The sequence below is a fragment of the Aquarana catesbeiana genome, linkage group LG04 (assembly GCF_042186555.1).
Source record: "Aquarana catesbeiana isolate 2022-GZ linkage group LG04, ASM4218655v1, whole genome shotgun sequence".
In the NCBI taxonomy this organism is placed as follows: domain Eukaryota; kingdom Metazoa; phylum Chordata; class Amphibia; order Anura; family Ranidae; genus Aquarana; species Aquarana catesbeiana.
The window spans coordinates 57,320,741-57,340,884 of NC_133327.1; the positions used below are offsets into that span (position 1 = coordinate 57,320,741).

The 20,144-nt window shown below is 43.3% G+C and overlaps 1 protein-coding gene across 1 annotated transcript in view; it reads right to left on the reverse strand.

The window, feature by feature from the left end:
- The window catches only part of LOC141139279 (opsin-5-like), an 88,489-nt gene that overhangs the window by 35,537 nt on the left and 32,808 nt on the right, over positions 1–20,144 (reverse strand). The window contains exon 2 of the mRNA XM_073625235.1: positions 947–1,240. Within this exon, the coding sequence (XP_073481336.1) occupies positions 947–1,240 (294 nt within the window). The remainder of the gene's footprint in view (positions 1–946; positions 1,241–20,144) is intronic.

The window sequence follows — 20,144 nt, forward strand, 5'->3', positions numbered from 1 at the left end:
ATATTTCTGGGGCAAGGTTGTCCTGGAACTGCATACAACTGCCCATAGATATGAATGGGTGAAGTCGGCTGTAAAAAATGGTCCATCTGTGTACATACTTTGTGTGATCACATATTAATATTTGACTGACACCACTGTTAAGAACTTCGAACCACTGTTTGGGTAACAAAATGCAATTTCAACAAAAGTCAACCCTTTTTGTTAAGAAAATAATTTTATCAGTTATAGGCCCCATCCAATGAAGTACTACTGTGCACCTTTCCTCATTCTTTCTCACCATTGCCCACTTTCTTTGTAAATATGCATCAGACTTGGTCTCTTTGTGTTTCCAACTTACAGGTGTACACAAGTGTAGAAATGTGAATGATAGTGTCCCCAAGGATGTAAAAAAGAGACTATGTCTTGCATTAGACTGATTTAAAAGTATACGTTAGTGACTTATGCTTAACAAGTAATGCCTTTTGAGCTGACCTTCTGAGTGGGAGTATCACCCAGAGGTCTTCCTAAGAAGGGACCCCACTATGGTTGCCACCTTTAAAACCGAAGTCATATTCATTACACAGGTTCTCTGGCTGATTAAACTCAGTTGGTGCCTTATCAGCATTAAATTAGCCTTAGAACCTGTGTAATTACTATGTGTTTGGGTTTAAAGGGATGAGGTGGCAACCCTAGACACCACCCTACAAGTATTGTATCCACTTCACATCTATGTTGGCACCATATATCAGTGGTCATCAACTCTTGTCCTCACAGCCCACTAACAGGCCAGGTGTGCAAGATAACTGAAATACATCACAGGTGATATCATTTGCTGCTCAGTGATTGCAGTATTCTAGTCTGCATCTCCCCAAGGTAATACGTAAAACCTGGCCTGTTAGTGGGCCCTGAGGACAGGGTTGATGACCACTGCCATATATAATGTCATGCGGTCAATGTTCTTACTTACGGGTGCTTGTGGTTGTGCTGGTCACCAGATAGCGAATCACTGCCATTGCCGTTAAAGTCATCATACTGGCTACTCCAAAGAAGAATCCCATTAGAGCATAATAAAGACAAGTCGGCTGTCCACCAATCCAGGCATGATTCCAGGCTGAGGCAATAGCCAGGGGGTACATGGTGATGGCCATACCAAAGTCCGTTATGGCTAAGTTTATTGAAAGCAGGTCCGGAGGCTTCAAGTGGGATGAACATTTTATGGCTGTGGCGAGTACAGCCAGATTACCCACCGCGCTTAAAATGGCTGCAGAAAAAAGAGATGCCAATAAGTGTTTTGTAAAAAAGGGCTTTACACACAGTACAATTAGTTGTAAATCACTAGCTGTATACATATTCTGGGTTAGAAATTACAATGCAAAGTACAGGTATTAGATACAAAGAGTATAAGCATGTTAGCCAGGTAACGGTTGCTAATAAGCCAGAAATGGTTGTGCTATGATTACTATTATGACAGGTTCACTTTAAAGATTCTTTTACATAACGCAGATTAAGAAAATCAAATAATATCCTTGTTGCTGTATTTTAAATAAACTTATGATAGCTGATGAATATCATATGACTTTACACACTGTATTTTTCCTCTACATCCCCCATCGACAAAATATATTTATTTAGAGAAAACACTTTACTGCTGTTTTTTGAGTTTTGGACATCTGTTTTAAGGCTGAAAAAATATCGGCATTGATATCAGCAACTGATTGATGTTGGTATGATAACAGTGGCACACTGCAAGCAAAATTGCAAATTAAAGTAGAACTTCTTACTTTAACCTCCATGGCGGTATAATTATTTCAGATTTTTGATGCTCAAAGCAGTACAATTCTTTTGCATGGAAATTTGGCGTTTTATATTGTAGTCCTGTAATTCTTAGGAATAATTCACTTAAATCTGTCCAAACCAGAGTCTAGTAGACATCCCGGGTATGATAAAGTTTGAAACACAAAATTATAATATAATAAATAACTATAAATAATTATAACAAATAATAATAATAAAAATTATTCAATAATGTAATCAAATCAAAAACACAAAAATTTGCTCAGTTGCAGAATTATCGCTGTCATTACTTTCAGTGTTTGATGACGAATTTCCCCACAAATCACTATCGCTCAATTATGCAAGTGATTCTAATTTATTATCGCTGTTTTCTAGCTGGTCTAAAAACGCTTTTGATGTAAAGGGACGGTTTTGGTTGCTATGGACAATTTCCAGTTTTCAGGCAGAAAGAACAGTTTATATAATAAAAAACTGCATGCAGGGCACTGGACAAACCACTAGGGACAAAAGGGAGGTGAATTTATTTGATACAGTAATGTAATCTGTAAAATTACAGTGTACTGCATGTATTGTGTGTGTTTCACTTTTTGAATTTGGCGCCGTTCTCCGTCCCCGTGCGTCACAACGTTCGCAGGGAACGGAGCTCGGCTCCATGATGAATCGAGCGGAGACACAGCCGCCGCACACAGCGGGAGGACATTGCAGGATCCTGGGGACAGGGTAAGTAACTGTACCTGGATCCTGCGATGCAATCCCGAGTGTGGCTCGGGGTTACCGCTTTTGGTACTGAAAATGCACCCCGAGCCACACTCGGGAACACCGTCAGGGAGGTTAAACCCACTGCCACTCTCTTTGCCCCCCCCCAACTAATCTCTGTGCCACCTAACAAAACAAAACAAAAATCTAAAAGTCCCTTTTATAGGTGTGAGCACTGCATAGCCTATTAGGGTGTGCACCTCAAATCTCAAACACATATGCGTGTGTGCATGTGTATATATACTGATGGTGTCAGTAAAGCAGTAGACAGTGTCAGTTGGGCAGTGGATGTTGTCAGTAGTTTTTATTTGTATTATTTTTTACAACTTTATATTTCTTTTATTTTGTAGGGGGCTCGTTGGGGGGCTTTGGTAAAATATCAGGGGTTTAAACAAGGGAAATCTGAGCCACACAGGGTGAATAGGGTGTGCCCAGGCACACCTGGTACACCCTGTGCGCACACCTATGGTCCCTTTTAATTACCTAAATCCATTGTCTTGGGACATGCCAAGTCCTGTGTTTTCTATTTTCTTCACTGCAGCAAAGGATGGTCCTTCTGTGGATGCCCATGCTGCTGCCTGGGTGACCTGGACACTTCCTATTGCTTGTTTACTGGCATGGTCCTCTCAGGATGCAGAAGAGTGCACAGAGTGATGAACCACAAAGAGGTGACTGGTTGGCATGGGCACAGACTGGAGCGTTGGATCATTGGTCTCCAAAGCTGGAAGCAGAGCCGACGAGGAACAGTGAGTAAAAGATAGCTTCAGATTTTCTTTTTTTTTTTACAAAAGACTGTGAATTGGGTCATAGTACTGGTGTAGGGGGAAAGAGGTTGTGGGAGGAAGCACTGGGAGGGAGGATTATGATTTAGGGAACACAGTCTACATACTTAAGCTCACCGTACACTGATCGAAATTTGGCTGATCCAGCAGGGAGTGGTTGAATTTTGATCAGTGTGTGGTTTTTTCCACTTGACAGAAGTTGATTATTTAATTGATTTCTATAAGAAGGGGCATGCTGGAAAATTTTGGGACAATCAGCAACTGCAGTCAATCAACTGGTGCCACAGTTTAAATGTGATTGGTGCTGCATCAAGCAGAGAAAGAAGCAGTGTATAAAAAAGTATTATGCTTGAAATAAAAGTACAGCTTATTCAGTAAATAAACTAAACTAGCTTTTTCAAATGTTATTTTTTTATTACAAATAGAATAACAAGGGCTGTATATATTAACCAGTTGCCGACTGGGCCATAGCTGAATGACGGCTACAGCACGGTCGGATAACTCAGGAAGGGCGTACTATGATGTCCTCCCAGAATCGCGCACCCACCCGCCCCATGTCCAGTTCAGCTCCTATCCTCGCACTGATATGTACAGTGTGCGAGGAGAGGAAGGAGCCGGGTGCAGCAGGGCTGTGGGCTGGATCTCTGCCCATTCCTGCCCATCCATGCTCCATCCATGGGTCATCCATGCTTCATCCTTGCTCAGCCATGCCCAGCCATGCCCAGCTATGCTCATCTATCCCCAGCCATGCTCATCCATGCCCAGCCATGCTCATCCATGCCCAGCCCTTCCTATCCGTGCTCATCCACGGCTCATCTGTGCCCATCCATGGCTCATCAGTGCCCATCCATGCTCATCCATGGCTCATCCATGCTCATCCACGCCACATCAGTGCTCATCCAACACTCAACCCTTGGGAAAACGTGTAAAAAAATGATATGTTCAAAAGACTCATTATGCCTCATAGATTATAAGTTGGGGTGTTTGCTTTACAAAATGGGGTAATTGTTTTGGGCGTTTTCATTCCTTGGTGCTCCAGGGCTTTCAAAAGTGTAAAAGGGCAGTCAAGAAATGAAATGTGTAATTCATGTCCCTAGAATGCCTGAAGGTGCTCCCTGCATGTTGGGCCTTTGGCCTCTATGTGGCCAGGCTGTGTAAAAGTCTCACACATGTGGTAGCGCCATACTCAGGAGGAATAGTAGAATGTATTGTAGGGTGTAATTTGTGGTATGCATATGCTGTGTGTGAGAAATAACTTGGTATTATGACAATTTCGTGAAAAAAAAATTGGAGAACATTAATAGCAATAATTTAAAGGTTATGAAGATAAACTAATTTGACAGTCAAATTGACCCTCTTACCTGTTAACTAAGGTCTGAGAGGGCAGAAACTATCATCTACTGTATGTCAACAATCGCCCAACTGTAGGGGGTACAAGATGGAGCCCACAAGCAAACTAAACTGGAGCCTTTCCCCTGCAGTGCCCCTAGTGGCAAAAATGCGTATTTCTCTTATTTGAGAACTGCTTTGAGAAGTTCAGTGTTACTTGAGCTGTAGTTCGGGATTTGCTTGTCTTCAGAGAGATAATAATAATTTAAGACTTTACATAAAGTTTCAGAAATAATTCATTAAGGTCTTCATTGTATATAGTTTGAATACCATGTCATAGATATATTATTTATCATTGTAAAAGGACATATTCCAGTTCTTTTTCTTTCCCAATTCTTCTGGAAAACAAAAGCAAAAAATGGCTTGAGAAAAAAAACAAAAAAAAAATTTTTCCCAATCTTTCTGTTTTTTTTTTTTTTTCATTTTTTCAAGGTCTTCCTATCTATAGTGCAAATTCCTAAAAACCCGACAAGGTGACCTCCAGATACTGCCTGTAGCAGACTGCTGAAATTTCTCTTTAAGGTCATGAGTTAAAGTATTACTAAACCCACAACAGTAAAATCAGTCTGTATACAGTATGCAGTAAAACAAGCTTTTTATACTCACTGTGGAACCTAAGGGGTTAATTCTCCACATCAAACAGCCTTTGTGTAAAAAGGCTGTTTGGTCCAGTCTTCTCTGATCCTCCCCTTCTTACACAGTCCCCAATTTATTTCCTGATAGTAAAAAGCTTTGGGGGCACTCTGCACATGCTCAGTTTAGTGTGTATTGCAAGAGAGTTTTTTTTTTTCTTTTGGAGGGTGCATGTGATCTGCACAGGGACAATCAGCACTGTCCAGACAGAGGGTCAGGGGTCATGCAGTCTCATAGGACAGTCAGAGGAGAATGAAATCTCCTCTACAAGCTTTAACCAGCCACTGATAGAAGTCATAAGAATGCTATATACTGCTGACGAGAAAAGGTATTTAGCCGTTTATATTTACTAAAATAATTGCATTTCCATGTTCTGTATACTGTGGGACCAGATATAGTGAATGCCGGGTCCTGGGTTTAGTAACATTTTTAGTATAAAGGGAACTGTGCTTTTTCCACGCTGGGCAAAGCAATAGATCTACTTTCTTTTCCAATAATTTTTATTAAGAACTCTACAAAGTACAAAAACAGTGTAGAGAACTGCACACAAGTTACAAAGCCATATACCCTCATATGCAAAACAAAAAGCACTTACAATACAAGTAAACAGGAGACCCTCACATTATATGTTCTCACAAATATAACTGATTACACATGGAAAGCATGGTGCAGCTAATGTGTGAGGCAGCTTGATCAGTTAAATAGCCACAATGACTCTTCTGGCTTGATTATCAATTGCCTAGTAATTTACAGATTTGGTTATCATAGCCAATATTAATAAAGCAACAAAACAAATCGGGCTCTCTTGTTATACACAAAGATCTATTTTGATGACTGATATGTGGAGAGAGGCATTGCAACACAAATGAAAAGAATGAACGTCTCGTGGATGCAGCATAGAGACATCTCAAAACAGAAGTAGTTAAATGGAAAATAAGAAGGAAAAGAAAGAAGAAAAAAAAAAAGGGGGGGGGGGTAACTATGTGCCAACTTTACAATCCAGGAGTGTCGCCTAAGAAGTGTTCCCCAGGAATCCCCAGTCAAATATTTAATCCAGTTGTCCCAGGATTTCTCAAATAGTTGAAATTTATCATTCAGGATTGCTGAAAGACACCCATTTATCATGATCCGGGACAGTTTAGCCTTGACCAAATCAAATGGTACCATGGCCGACCTCCAGGATCTTGCTATGGATAATTTTGATGCTGCAACAGATTTACTTTAATGGCAGCCCAACCATCAGCCCATAATCACCTCATCTTTTATCCACCACTGCTCCTTTTTGCCTGGAGCACTCATTCCTCTTCTTCTTATATGATAGTGCTTGTGTTCGTGATCGGCCATTTAGTGCTGTCATTTGAGGGTAGGGAGGGAATTGCCTTGGTGGTGGTGACATTAAACTGAACTGGGTGCTTTGTCCTGGATGGGGAAATCACAGGTTTTCTTTAAGGTAAGTTAGTTAAAGGTTGGGTTTTACGAACACTATCAAGTTAAGCTATATAAAAGTGTAATATAGAGGAGACCACAATTTGGAGTTTTATCTCTTTCCTTGTTTTGCTTGGGTATCCTTTAATTCCTTGGCTCCCCAAAGTCTCCTCAACTGATGGCACGGAAAACCCAGACTTCACTCCTGAGGTACTCTAGGTGAGGCCTAGTTTTAATTAACGGAAACACTGTTTCAGTATCCAGCCCTTTTTACCTGCTGATTTTTGGTCCCAGTGTCATGGACATACTACTTCCAGACCTGCAACAGGGCTCAGGCGCATCCCCACCAACAGGTTCCCAGTAACGAACAGGCGTGCGCCAATGCGCATGTGCCGATCGAAGAGATCGCACGCACAGTGATTCGGCTTTGGCGCCCAGTGGCCTTTAAGAGGGGCTTCCACAATTCAGCACTTGCTGTTTGATCTGCAGCTTCACCTGTGACCTGTTCCTGTAATCAGCATCCGATCACCTGACCTGGCTCTCTGACCACGCTGCTGTCTCCAATCCTGAACCTTGGCTTTCCCTGACTCTGATTCTGTTTACCTGCCTGTCTGATCTCCTGTTACCAGAAACCAGCCCGAACTTGACTATTCCTTGCCTGCCGAATCTGTTGAACTGATCCACTGTGTATGACCCGGCTTGTCTGACCTTGCTTCTGCCTGCTGTGTGCACCCTGCTGACCTGCATCCAGCTTACCTGCATCCTGCTGACCTGCATCCAGCTCACCTGCAGCCTGCTGACCTGCATCCAGCTCACCTGCAGCCTGCTGACCTGCATCCAGCTCACCTGCAGCCTGCTGACCTGCATCCAGCTTACCTGCAGCCTGCTGACCTGCATCCAGCTCACCTGCATCCTGCTGACCTGCATCCGGCTTACCTGCTGACTTGTATCCAGCTTACCTGCACCCGGCACTCCAGTCAGTTCCAGTGTCTCCCAGTGGACATCATCTCCAGTTCCAGAGAATCCACCAGGCACTCATACCCCACTGTGCTCCTACGGTCACTGTCCTCAACTCCAGTGATCTGGGAACCAGGGCTGTACGAGAGGTCTCCCTCTGCACGTCAGGCTCACATACGAGGTACGTGTCACCCAGTTTATCCCCAAGCACAAATGAATGCTTGAGAGTAATTGCACAATCCAGTAGAGGACAGAAGTCCACACACGATCTTTACAATGGTGCCAACTTTAGAGTGGTAATGTTTAATAGAACAGTCAGTGTAGGAAATGATTGGCTGTGATCAGTAGACTAGTTACAAGACTCTACAGGGGAGAGAGACCTGAACCCACAACTGCACCCAGGTAATACAGTAATGCTCCGTACACACGAGCGGAATTTCCGTCAGAAAAAACTTGGATGGTTTTTCCGACGGAATTCCGCTCAAGTTTGCCTTGCATGCACACGGTCACACAAAAGTTCTCTGAACTTTCGACCGTCAAGAACGTGGTGACGTACAACACTACGATGAGCCGAGAAAATGAAGTTCAATGCTTGCGAGCATGTGTCAAATTATTTCCAAGCATGCGTAGGAATTTTGCACATCGGAATTGGTACAGACGATCGGAATTTCCAGTTGGAACTTCTCCCGACAAAAAATAAGGAAAATGCTCTCAATCGATTTCTGGCTGGAATTCCACCAGCAAAAGTCTGATGGAGCATACACATGGTCGGAATTTCCGACCAAAAGCTCTCATCGGACTTTTGCTGGCGGAATTTCTGCTCGTGTGTACGGGGCATTAGTGTCTACCCTTTCTCTTTACAAGAGATGTCAGAAATCTAACTTTCAAAGCAGGAGCAGTTAGCTTTTTTTCCAGGAGAACACAAACTAAAGATGACACATACTTTCCCAGGTCAGCTCCAAAAAAGAACAGGTAAAGACTCACACCTGTGGCACTAAATGAGCCCAGTACACTACTGCCTCTCCTCCATCCTGTCTATAAATTTGTCACACAAAGCGAAAACTAGCCAAAAAAACTGACTTAAAGCACTTACCCCCAATAACAAAAGTACAAAATTGCGCCACTATGGCTAGCTGAGGTGGGTTACTGTGATCAATTAGATAGCAAATGATTGGTCAAAAATAGATGTAAATGAGTTGTAAGAATTTTATTTTAAGTCATGCTAGCAGGGTTGCAAAGTGTGGAGGGAAAACCTCTCCCTTCTTCTGCAGTGTTATGTCATGTTAATGGTTTGTCAGTGTAGATGTGCAAGGGCCATAGCTCCCAACTGTCCCTGATTTCGAGGGACTGTCCCTGATTTCGAGCAATGTCCCTCATTCCTCCTCATTTGTCCCTCATTTCGGCCTGATCTATATAGATGTATATAAAATGCACTTTATCTATCAAAAAGTGTTTTCCAGCTTTAACCCTTTCATCTGATTTCTAAATTGCTGTATTTTTAAATTCCAAAAAACAATATAAAGGAATAATAGTGGTAAAAAAAGCACTTGTGGTTTTAACCAATCTTGTTTTTTTGTACAATTCTCCTTTAAGGGTGTGAGGCAAAGGGTTTGTCCTTTACATGCATACTTTTGCTGATAGGTGTCACTCATTCCCATCTCAAAAAGTTTGGAGATATGGCCAGTGCTGCAGTATTAGTTGTTTAGATAGATGTGTAGAACCCTCTACCTAGGTAGGTGCTAGAGGTTAGGATTTTTGTAGTACAGGCAAATTTAGGCAGGCCTAGGCCTGTTTGTTTTGGTCTGTGTGGGCTGGGAGTGGCTCAGAGTAGCAGCTGTGACTCACAGACAGCATCACTCCACTGTCACCTCCCTCTTTCTTCTGGAGCATTCTAGAAGAAGAGGAGGGGAAGGGTGGTGGAGCTGTCTGGGGTGTCTCAGGGAGCCCTGACCAATCCCCAACTAGGATTGGTAGGAGGCAGGCCTCATTGAAATACCCAGAATCAGCCCAGCTGGAGATGAATTGTCGGGTGGAAGAACTGAGGATGGAGTACTAGGCTGTCAGGGCATTTGAGGGAGCTCCCCAGTCTGGAGGGGGGGTGACTTTGGGCCTGGGACTTGGGTACAGAACGGATCCCTTTAAGAACTCATGGAGGATCTTTACAGGGGGCACAGGGAGGAGTCAGAGAGGACAGCAGGAGCTAATACTGCCGGGCAAGTCTTCAGGAGGGAGCCACTGGTTTGCAGCCAGGAGGGCTGGTGAGTTACATGTGTTATCGGGAGGACTGGTGAGGCATGCCAGAGAGGACGGAGAAGAAACAGTCAGAGCTGGGTGTGGAGCCAGTGAGGATTGCAATGTCACAGGCAGTGGAGTTGGGCAGCTGCAGCCAGGAGGCTGGCAGGGCCTGAAGAGGGCTTACTGGGAGCAGTAGTCCACTATAGGAAAGATAGCACTAAAGACTTCTTATTACATTTTTGCTACATAAAAAGGGACCTGCGGTCTCTGTCTGCAAAAGGCCATTGTGCAGGAGAGAGAGTGACAGAGTAACGGTCTACAAGCAAGAGATGTGCTGGAGGAGATTGGAGTAGCCAAGTCTATATAGTTGTCCCAACTGATTGATATACAATCGACCAATTGCTTGTTTTTTTGGGCATCCCATCTATTCCTATACCTATACAAGTTCAAATCCCTCAATAAAAATACAAAACAAGCACATGGACTGTTCATTGTCTCAAGAATGACTGGGAAGTGAATGCCGGGCTGGGCAGGGTGACAGGTGGGCCACAGCTTTCAGCAGCCCCTACGGGGTTACCACTACAGAAGTTTTCTTGTCTATTTAGGAAGTAAATTACCCATCACTCCAATGATATATCCAAGTCATTGAGTTCTTAGATGAATAATGCTGGCTACACATGGTTTGCATGTACACAGCATATGTGTTGCCAGTTGTTTGCTTTCTAACAGCTAGGAGGTTATCACACAGGATCAATGTGCTTTTTGTGTTGACTGTGGAAGTTTGGGGTGTTAGTGTTGGAGCATGGTGTGACAGCAGTAGCTGCCAGAGCAAGCATGAAGTGTGGCCCTCTGGTTGCCAGCCACTAAATCTGGAGCATGCGTGTAGTGGGGATAGTGCTGCTTACCACATGATGCCCCCCCTCATGCGTTACAGTGCTGTGCCCAGGTCAGCTGCCCCTCTTGCGCCCCCCGCCTTTGTCCTGGCCCTTGATACCTGTGTCTATTTGCATACTGTGGCTCATTTTTCTGACCCCTACATCACTACTAAGCCCATAGGTGTGCGCACAGGGTGTGCCGGATGTGCCTGGGCACACCCTAATCACCCGTGTGGGGCCGATTTCCCCTGCTCTCTGGTGCCCCCTGTCTCCCCCCCCCTGCAGTGCTTCCACCTTCCCTCCTCTCCTGCCAGGTGCTGCAGGAGATATTTCAGGATGGAGAGCAGGGAAAGGGGCCAGTAAATATTTTGTTTACTGGCCCCTTCCTTTAAGAATGAACACAGTGAGTGATCTGTACCGATCGCTCCAGTGTTCATTCTTAACTGAAGCATAGTAAACTGGGTTTACTGTGCTTCAGTTTGTGAATAAACATCGCTCAGCAAAGAGCAGTTCCCATTCATTCACTGTCCAGTACAGCTGATGCTGCAGAGAAAGGGACTGGGGAATCTCTGTCTTTAGTCCCTTTCTCTGTCTCAAAAGTGAGACCTCAGGGTTTTGTTTAGATCCCTGATATTTCACCAAAGCCTCCCAACGGGGCTTCTAAAAAAATTGTATTAAATAAAATTGTAAAAAATAATAAAAATAAAAAACTACTGACACCAATCTTCTACACTGCTCTGCTAATATACACGCATGTAAGTTTGTGCTCTGGGGTGCACACCCTAATGCAATAGGCTCTGCACACCAATGGCTAAGTCCTATATTAAAGCGGAGTTCCACCCACTTTTGAGAGGTGGTCTTAAACGAAAGACCACCTCTCCACCCCTCCACCCCACTAGGTGAGGAGTACAAAGACAGGTGTGTCTTGTCTACAGCATGGTGGTGGGAGTGTCGTGGTCTGGGGCTGCATTAATGCTGCTGGCACTGGGGAGCTACAGTTCATTGAGGGAACCATGAATATCAACATGTACTGTGACATACTGAAGCAGAGCATGATCCCCTCTCTTCGGAGACTGGGCCGCAGGGCAGTATTCCAACATAACGACCCCAAACACACCTCCAAAATGACCACTGCCTTGCTAAAAAAGCTTAGGGTAAAGGTGATGGACTGGCCAAGCATGTCTCCAGATCTAAACCCTATTGAGCATCTGTGGGGCATCCTCAAATGGAAGGCGGAGGAGCGCAAAGTCTCTAACATCCACCAGCTGGAAGAGGACTCCAGTGGCAACCTGTGAAGCTCTGGTGAACTCCATGCCCAAGAGGGTTATAGCAGTGCTGGAAAATAATGGTGGCCACACAAAATATTGACTTTGGGCCCAATTTGGACATTTTCACTTAGAGATGCACTCATTTTTGTTGCCAGTGGTTTAGACATTAATGGCTGTGTGTTGAGTTGTTTTGAGGGGACAGCAAATTTACACTGTTATACAAGCTGTACACTCAACTACTTTACATTGTAGCAAAGTGTCATTTCTTCAGTGTTCTCACATGAAAAGATATAATAAAATATTTACAAAAATGTGAGGGGTGTACTCACTTTGGTGAGATACTGTATATACTAGCCCCTTCCCCCACTCTCCATTCTGAAACATCCCCTTCAGCAGCCAGGAGGAGAGAAGTCAAGGGAAGCCAGCAGCACTACAGGGGGGTGCAACACGGGGGGGAAGCCCAGGCAGTAGGGGGAATCGGCACCACACGCAGCGATTAGGGTGTGCCCAGGCACACCTAGAACACCCCCTGTGCACGCCTATGCATATAGCTATGAATGGACTCTTTAGCTTTAGGATGGACAGCAACCCTGTCAAATTTGCATAGCGGTGTCCCCACTGGAGAGATTCACCCTCTGTCTGTTGTGGTGACCCTAGTCACAGGTACTGGATATAGGAGGATAATCCAGCGTTTTGAGTTGCCACCAGAACAGGTATAGGGTGGAAATCTTCCAATAGCTACAAACCTGTGATGGTAAGTGAATAGTTTCTGGCTGCAGCCTTTTCTCTATCCATGGTATAACTTGTTATGTTGTTCATTCTTGTGTAGTAGCTGGGGCTGACCTCGCCTTAGGCATGTCAGCGTCATCCATTTCTGATTTTGCATATATCCCATTACCAATTCTTTTACATAGTGTTTCTTTCTTTTTATAAGAATGATGGAATGCAGATGAGAGCTATTATGTCAAGATTTCAATGATCCAAATGAAATTTTCCAAAGGAAATCACTCTTCCCTCTCTTGCATAATTTCTTTATTTCCTCTTTAGTTTCCCACTGGTCTCATTATCTGTCTCATTTTCTGTATGAAATCACCCGACCTTCACAACACCCACACCTGTGTGCCCACTTCTGATTTTTGTGTCTTTTCAGGAATAATGATAATGAACTGCACTTATGTGCTGCCTGTTCCAGCTATAAAGTATCTTAAAGTGGTGTTCCGGCCGAAATGATACTTTTTAAATAAAAATACCCCTATAATACACAAGCTTAATGTATTCTAGTAAAGTTAGTCTGTAAACTAAGGTCTGTTTTGTTAGTTTATAGCAGTAGTTTGTTATTTTATAAACTTACAGTAGGCCGTGGCCATCTTAAGTCTGGGCATCTGAAGCCAGACTGTATTTCTTCCTGGATCTCATCCTTGCAGATCTCGCACATGCTCAGTGCAGCAAAAGCAGTGTAATAGGTTTCAGGTCAGGTTTCCATAGCAACGACAGTGTCAGAGGAAGCCGCCCCTTCCCAGAAGGCATTGCAAACAGGAAATGATGAGATGGGCCGCGGCCAGGGAGGAGGAAGTGAAAAATGAATACAGCAGATATACAGTAAGTGCTGAGAAAAAAAACTAAAAAATATCCAATTTGTTTACAGTGCACAGTTTAGTGAGGGATGCTGAAGAGTTGTAAAAGTGGGTAGAACTCCACTTTAAGCAACTCGCCCCATTCACACCTGAGCGTAGCATTTTCAGGCAGAAAGTCGCGCGATTTTTGCTGCGATTTTGTACAGGTCAAAAGGTCACCAATGTAAAAAGTAGAAAAACGCCCAAATCTGCTTAAAAAAAAATTCCAGAACTTGTTTGAGCTTCAGGTGTTTTGGAGCTTCTGGCTTCAAGCGTTTTGGAGTGGAAATGTGAACCCATCTCCATAGAGAATAATTGATTTTTTCCCTGTTTTGTAGCTTCAGGCTTCAAGCTACAAAACGCTCAGGTGTGAATGGAGCCTAAGGATGTAGTTTATTTGGCATTCAATGAAGGTATATCTTCCAGGTGCGTGCGCTTTAAATGACAGCGATTGATTCACCACCAGTAATTGTTTGGTGAAAGCCACATTCACTGTTTTATAAATATGTTCCTTATTGTAAAATGCTCAAAGACTTTTTGAGCAAAGCACAAAGCAGTGTGTAGTCTTTGCTGAAGAAACTATATTCAATTAAACATTACATAATTGAACACCAGACTACATGACTAAGTACAGTAACCACATTATTGTAAAGTAATTAAGAAGGCTATGCATAAGATCAGTAAGTATTGTAAATAAGAAGGCAATGCATAAGGTCAGTAAGTACATCAATTATTCTGTTTGAATGCAGTGAACTGACTGATATGAATACCAGACTTTGATATGGCAGTTAGTTCAAATCGCAGTGGCACTAAGCAAATCTAACAGGTATCAGCAGCCTGGTAAGGAATAGCATAACCTGTAAATCATATAAACCATGAGCAGTATATACAAATAGTGCTACCCTCTCAGGAGCCACTTGATTTTTGGGTCCCCCTTTGTCTGCACTGCCAGGCAACACACATTTTTCACAAGCATGCAACAGTCAATGACCCGGTCCATGATTTATTTGTGTTATTTTATTTCCGGATAGTAACTTGGATGGGGATAGGAACTTATGGGATGCCCAGAACTTGGTCAATGTAGAACTTTGAGGACAACTTGAATGATTGCAGATCTCTAGCCAAGATCCCGGACTGTACTCCCTCTGAAATAACTGTACATCCTGGCTAGCCACAAGTCCCAACATGATTTCAGGTACTTTAGTCTTCCCTGCAAAATGCCAGCGCACCTGGCCTCAACTGAGAATTCCCAAAGAAAGGGTGGAGGATAACAATATATTGTCCCTCTGGAAGCTAGCTGAATAATGCACTCTCCCTTATAGGCTTTGGGGGGTGAAAAGTGTAGGTTACTCACTCAGTCCCTTTTAATCCTGCAGCATAGATGGTAACATCTGTCCAGGCCTCCTGCTGTTCAGGTCCCACTTCCTTGATAGGGTGTCTCAAACAGCTTGGATAAGACTAAAGGGGGTGATGGTCCCTCTCTGGTTCCTTCTCCTTGCCACATCCCTCTGTCCACTACCTGGCTATTTAAGGGCCATCCTAAACCAGGGATTGGTAGAGATCCCCTAAATATTCAGACCTTGATCTTTGTTCCTTTCGCCCTCTAAGTTCTAGAACTTTCAGGAAGGTTCCAGAAGCCAGGGGGAGGCGACATAGACTCAGTCCTCAGAGCCTGCCATCTAACTAACAGCAAATTAACCCTGGCTCCAGTGGAGCCTAACTAAGTTTACCTACACTATGTACACTAGGGGGTGCATATAAATGGCAATGAACCACGGTCAGCGACTCTTTGCAACAGCTAGCCAAGAAAAGTGTAGAAGAAGAGTGCATTCTGCATATATATACCCCTGGACATAGGTAGGCTTTCCTAAGCAGGGTATCCCTGGCAGTGTTGCCAACCTCCCGCAGAATTTTTTACTGATAAAACATGTAAAATTTACTGACGGAGCACATTTTACACTGACAACCTAAAATATGAAAGAACTCCTATTAAAAACTAAGACAGATATTTAAACTGTATAAACACAACATGGAAACACTTACAATATCAATGACAAACAATTTGCCTGGTTTACACCTAAAAAGTCAACATAGCATAACAAATTATCAGCCCCTGATATTTACAGATAGTTGTAAAAATTGACGGTTGGCAACCCTGAGCTCTTGGAGGTGTTTATATAGCACTTAGCACCTAATTTGCATTCTTAGGCTGGCTAACATTGGAACCTGTTTGTACGGTAGTGCACAGTCTCTTCAAAACTGCATGCAGTGAATTACTTTGGGAATGATAGGCAAGAAAGGCAGTCAGGGAGTGGTGCATGGAGCAGTGCAGAAATGTTTTTGGATGCCATAGCCTCCACCAGAGAGAGCTACAAAGAGCTGGTGCGTGGAGACTAGAGCTGCATACTGTGTTTGTAGAGGCTGAGGACTGAACCATTGAGAGCCTCTAGCAGTTGTGGATTGTGAAGTACAGACCTGCTGCCTGGGCCTGTCTGTGACAAGGATCAGGACCCTGATAACTGCAGATTCACCTGTGCTTTTAACTCCACTGTTCATGACAAAATACAACCAGAGACGGCCTTTTTGCCTAACAGCCCAAAAGTAGTTCACCGCATGCAGCCTTAAAGAGACAGTAATAAGAGCACCACTGTACAGATTGGGCCCCACAGGGCTGAAAATGCAAATCATGAGCCATATACTTTATAGGTGCAATCATTTCCTAGCCTATATGTAAAGGAGATACTGTATATATCAAATTATTATGCCAATGATATTTTTCTCATTTACCTAAGTAATTGATGTAAACAACAGTCAGCATAATTCTCATGTTATCAACTATTAAGAGTATAATTCAAATTTTATTGAACAAACCTCCTAATGATAACAGTTTTTATTTTTCAAAATAAAAAACTTACAATGCACTGTTCCAAATGATTACGCACAGTAAGTTTCAAAACACTTTATAGGTTATAATGAACATAAAATTGTCATTTGTTGTGTTTGCAGCATATTTACTGAAATAAAAAGCTATTTCAATCAAACTTTGAACAACATTTTAACTTTTTAAACATTTTAACAGGTCACGTTACATTTTAACATAGGACCCCTTATTTGATAGCAGCTTCACAAGTCTAGCATCCATTGAACTTGTGAGTTTTTGGACATTTTCTGCTAGAATTTGTTTGCAAGATGTCAAAATAGCCATCCAGAGCTGCTGTTTGGATGTAAACTGCCTCTCACCCTCATAGATCTTTTGCTTGAGGATACTCCAAAGGTTCTCAATAGGATTGAGGTCAGGGGAGGATGGAGGCCACACCATGACTTTCTCTCCTTTTATCCCCATAGCAGCCATTGATAAAGAGGTATTCTTTGCAGCATGAGATGGTGCATTGTCATGCATGAGTATGATTTTATTACGGAAAGCATAGTTCTTCCTTCTGTACCAGGGAATGAAGTGGTCAGTCAGGAACTCCACATACTTTGCAGAGGTCATCTTTACACCTTCGGGGACCCTAATGGGGCCACCAGCTCTCTTCCCATGATTCCGGCCCAAACATGACTCCACCACTGCCTTGCTGACGTCGCAGCCTTGTTGGAACAGGGTGGCCGTCCACCAACCATCCACTACTCCATCCATCTGAACCATCTAGTGTTGCACAGCACCATGTTCATCAGTGAACAGGACTGTTTGAAAATTAGTTTTCATGTATTTTCTGCCCAATGCAGCCATTTCTGCTTGTGAGCATTGGTTAGTGGTGGCCGAATGGAAGGTTTATGCACAGTTGCAAGACTCTCGAGGACTCTACACCTTGATGTCTGTGGGACTCCAGAGGCACCAGCAGCTTCAAATATCTGTTTGCTGCTATGTAATGGTGTTTTATCAGCTGCTCTCTTGATCTGATGCATGGATTTGGCAGAAATCTTCCTCAATGTGTCTTTATCTGCACGAAACCCGTCTGTGCTCTGAATTAGCCACAAATCTCTTAATAGTGCGATGATCACGCTTAACCACTTCACATCCAGGCCATTTCTGACACTTCGCTCCTACATGTCAAAAATCATCATTTCTTTGCTATAAAATTAGATAGAACCCCCAAACATTATATATGTTTTTTTAGCAGAGACCCTAGAGAATACAATGGCGGTCATTGCAACTTTTTATCTTGCACGGTATTTGCGCAGCAATTTTTCAAACGCGTTTTTTTTGAAAAAAAAAACAGTTTCATGCTTTAAAAAAAAACAAAACAGCAAAGTTAGCCAAATTTTTTTGCATTGTGTGAAAGATGAAGTTACGCCGAGTAAATAGATACCTAACATGTCACGCTTCAAAATTGCACACGCTCGTGGAATGGCGCCAAACTTTGGTACTTAAAAATCCCCATAGGCGACGCTTTAACATTTTTTACTGGTTACATGTTTTGAGTTACAGAGGAGGTCTAGGGCCAAAATTATTGCTCTCGCTCTAACGTTCGCGGCGATACCTCACATGTGTGGTTTGAACACCGTTTTCATATGTGGGCGGGACTTACGTATGCGTTCGCTTCTGCGTGCGAGCTCACGGGGACAGGGGCGCTTTAAAAATTTTTTTTTTTTTTTTTATTGTTAATTTTACTTAAAAATTTTTATTTTTACACTTTAAAAAATTTTTTTTTTTTTTGATCACTTTTATTCCTATTACAAGGAATGTAAACATCCCTTGTAATAGGAATATGAGACGATCAGTCCTCTTTACAGTGAGATATGGGGTCAATAAGACCCCACATCTCACCTCTAGGCTGGGAAGCCTAAAATAAAAAAAAAAAATAAAACGATCGCCGCTTCACAGCTGAAGCGGCGCCGTTTTTTTTAATGCAGAGGTCGGGCGTGACGTCATAACATCGCGCCCGGCCTCCGAACGATCATAGAGACTCCGGCGACCATCTGGTCCGCCGGAAATCTCTATGGTGAACATCCGGCGCCGGCGGATCCGCTATCCGACTCACCGATCGCTGAGGTGAGTCGGTAGTAGCACCGGAGGGCGGCGGGAGGGGGGGGACGTCCCCTCCCGCCGCCCGTAAGAACGATCAAGCGGCGGAACAGCCGCTATGATCGTTCTTATGGTGTACGGAATCGCCGGCTGAAAATGCCGGTATCTGAATGATGTCTGTAGCCTCAGACATCATTCAGATATAAGCCCCGAAAGTCGAGGACGTCATATGACGTCCTCCGGATGTCAAGCGGTTAAGTTTTCGTGAAATATCTAATGTTTTCATACCTCGTTCAAGGCATTGAACTATTTCACTCTTTTCGGCAGCAGAGAGATCCTTTTTCTTTCCCATATTGCTTGAAAATGGTGCTCTGCTTAATAATGTGGAAAACCCTCCTTCAGTAGTTTTTCCTTTAATTGGGCTCACCTATTTATCACAGGTGCCCAAGATTGTTTTCAGTGATCAAAAGAGCCCTGAGACACAATGCCATCCATGAGTTAAACTGAAAAACAAAATATTTAATCTTTGTGACACTGAAATAGAATTTGCATAATAATTTGGAAAAGGGTGTATATATTTATGCTGCTCCTTTATCAGTGCTGCTGATACCAGTTCAATTTAGTCTAGTTCCACTGTGATCTGAACTAACTGATTATAACCTGGTATCCATATCAGTCAGCTCATTGCATTTAAATGTATTTATTTATTTACTTACATATTGTTCCTGTGTATTGCCTTCTTATTTTTCCTTGCAATATACTTACATTATTTACAGTAAAGTACTCTGGCATCTAATTTCATATGCTAATATAGTTGTGGTAGTCAGGGGCGGACTGACAACTCATGGTGCCCCCGGGCAATAGGAGAAGATTATGGGGCCCCTGGGCAATAGGAGAAGATTATGGGGCCCCCAGGCAATAAGAGATTATGGAGCCCCCAGGCAATAATTATGGGGCCACACAGTATACACACACACACATACAGTATACACATACAGACACACAATATACACACACAGTATACACACACAGAATACACATACACACACTGAAAAGGTACTGGAGAGGCGAGGAAGCTATAATCTTGGGATTTAAAAAAAAAACAGATTTTTACATACTGTCCCTGGTTTTATTGAGGCTGGCAACCCTGATGGGGCCCCTTAGTGGCACGGGGCCCTCGGGCAGTGCCCGAATGGTCAGTCCGCCCCTGGTGGTAGTACACTAATACCTAAGCTAACATAAATCCTTGCAGCACGATATGATATCAGTCATGGCAGGGAACAGAGGACCCATCATACTAAGTAGGGTAGCATAACATGTGGTAGCTTCCGAGTGATATGCCTGTTCTGCAAGCAAGCAACCAAGACAACCACAATCCAGTGGTGTGAGGAACAAAGCGGCAAACGGGAGTTGAGCTTGGTGGCTGATATCCCTGGAGACACATAGGCCGAAGAGCAGATCCACCAAGCAGT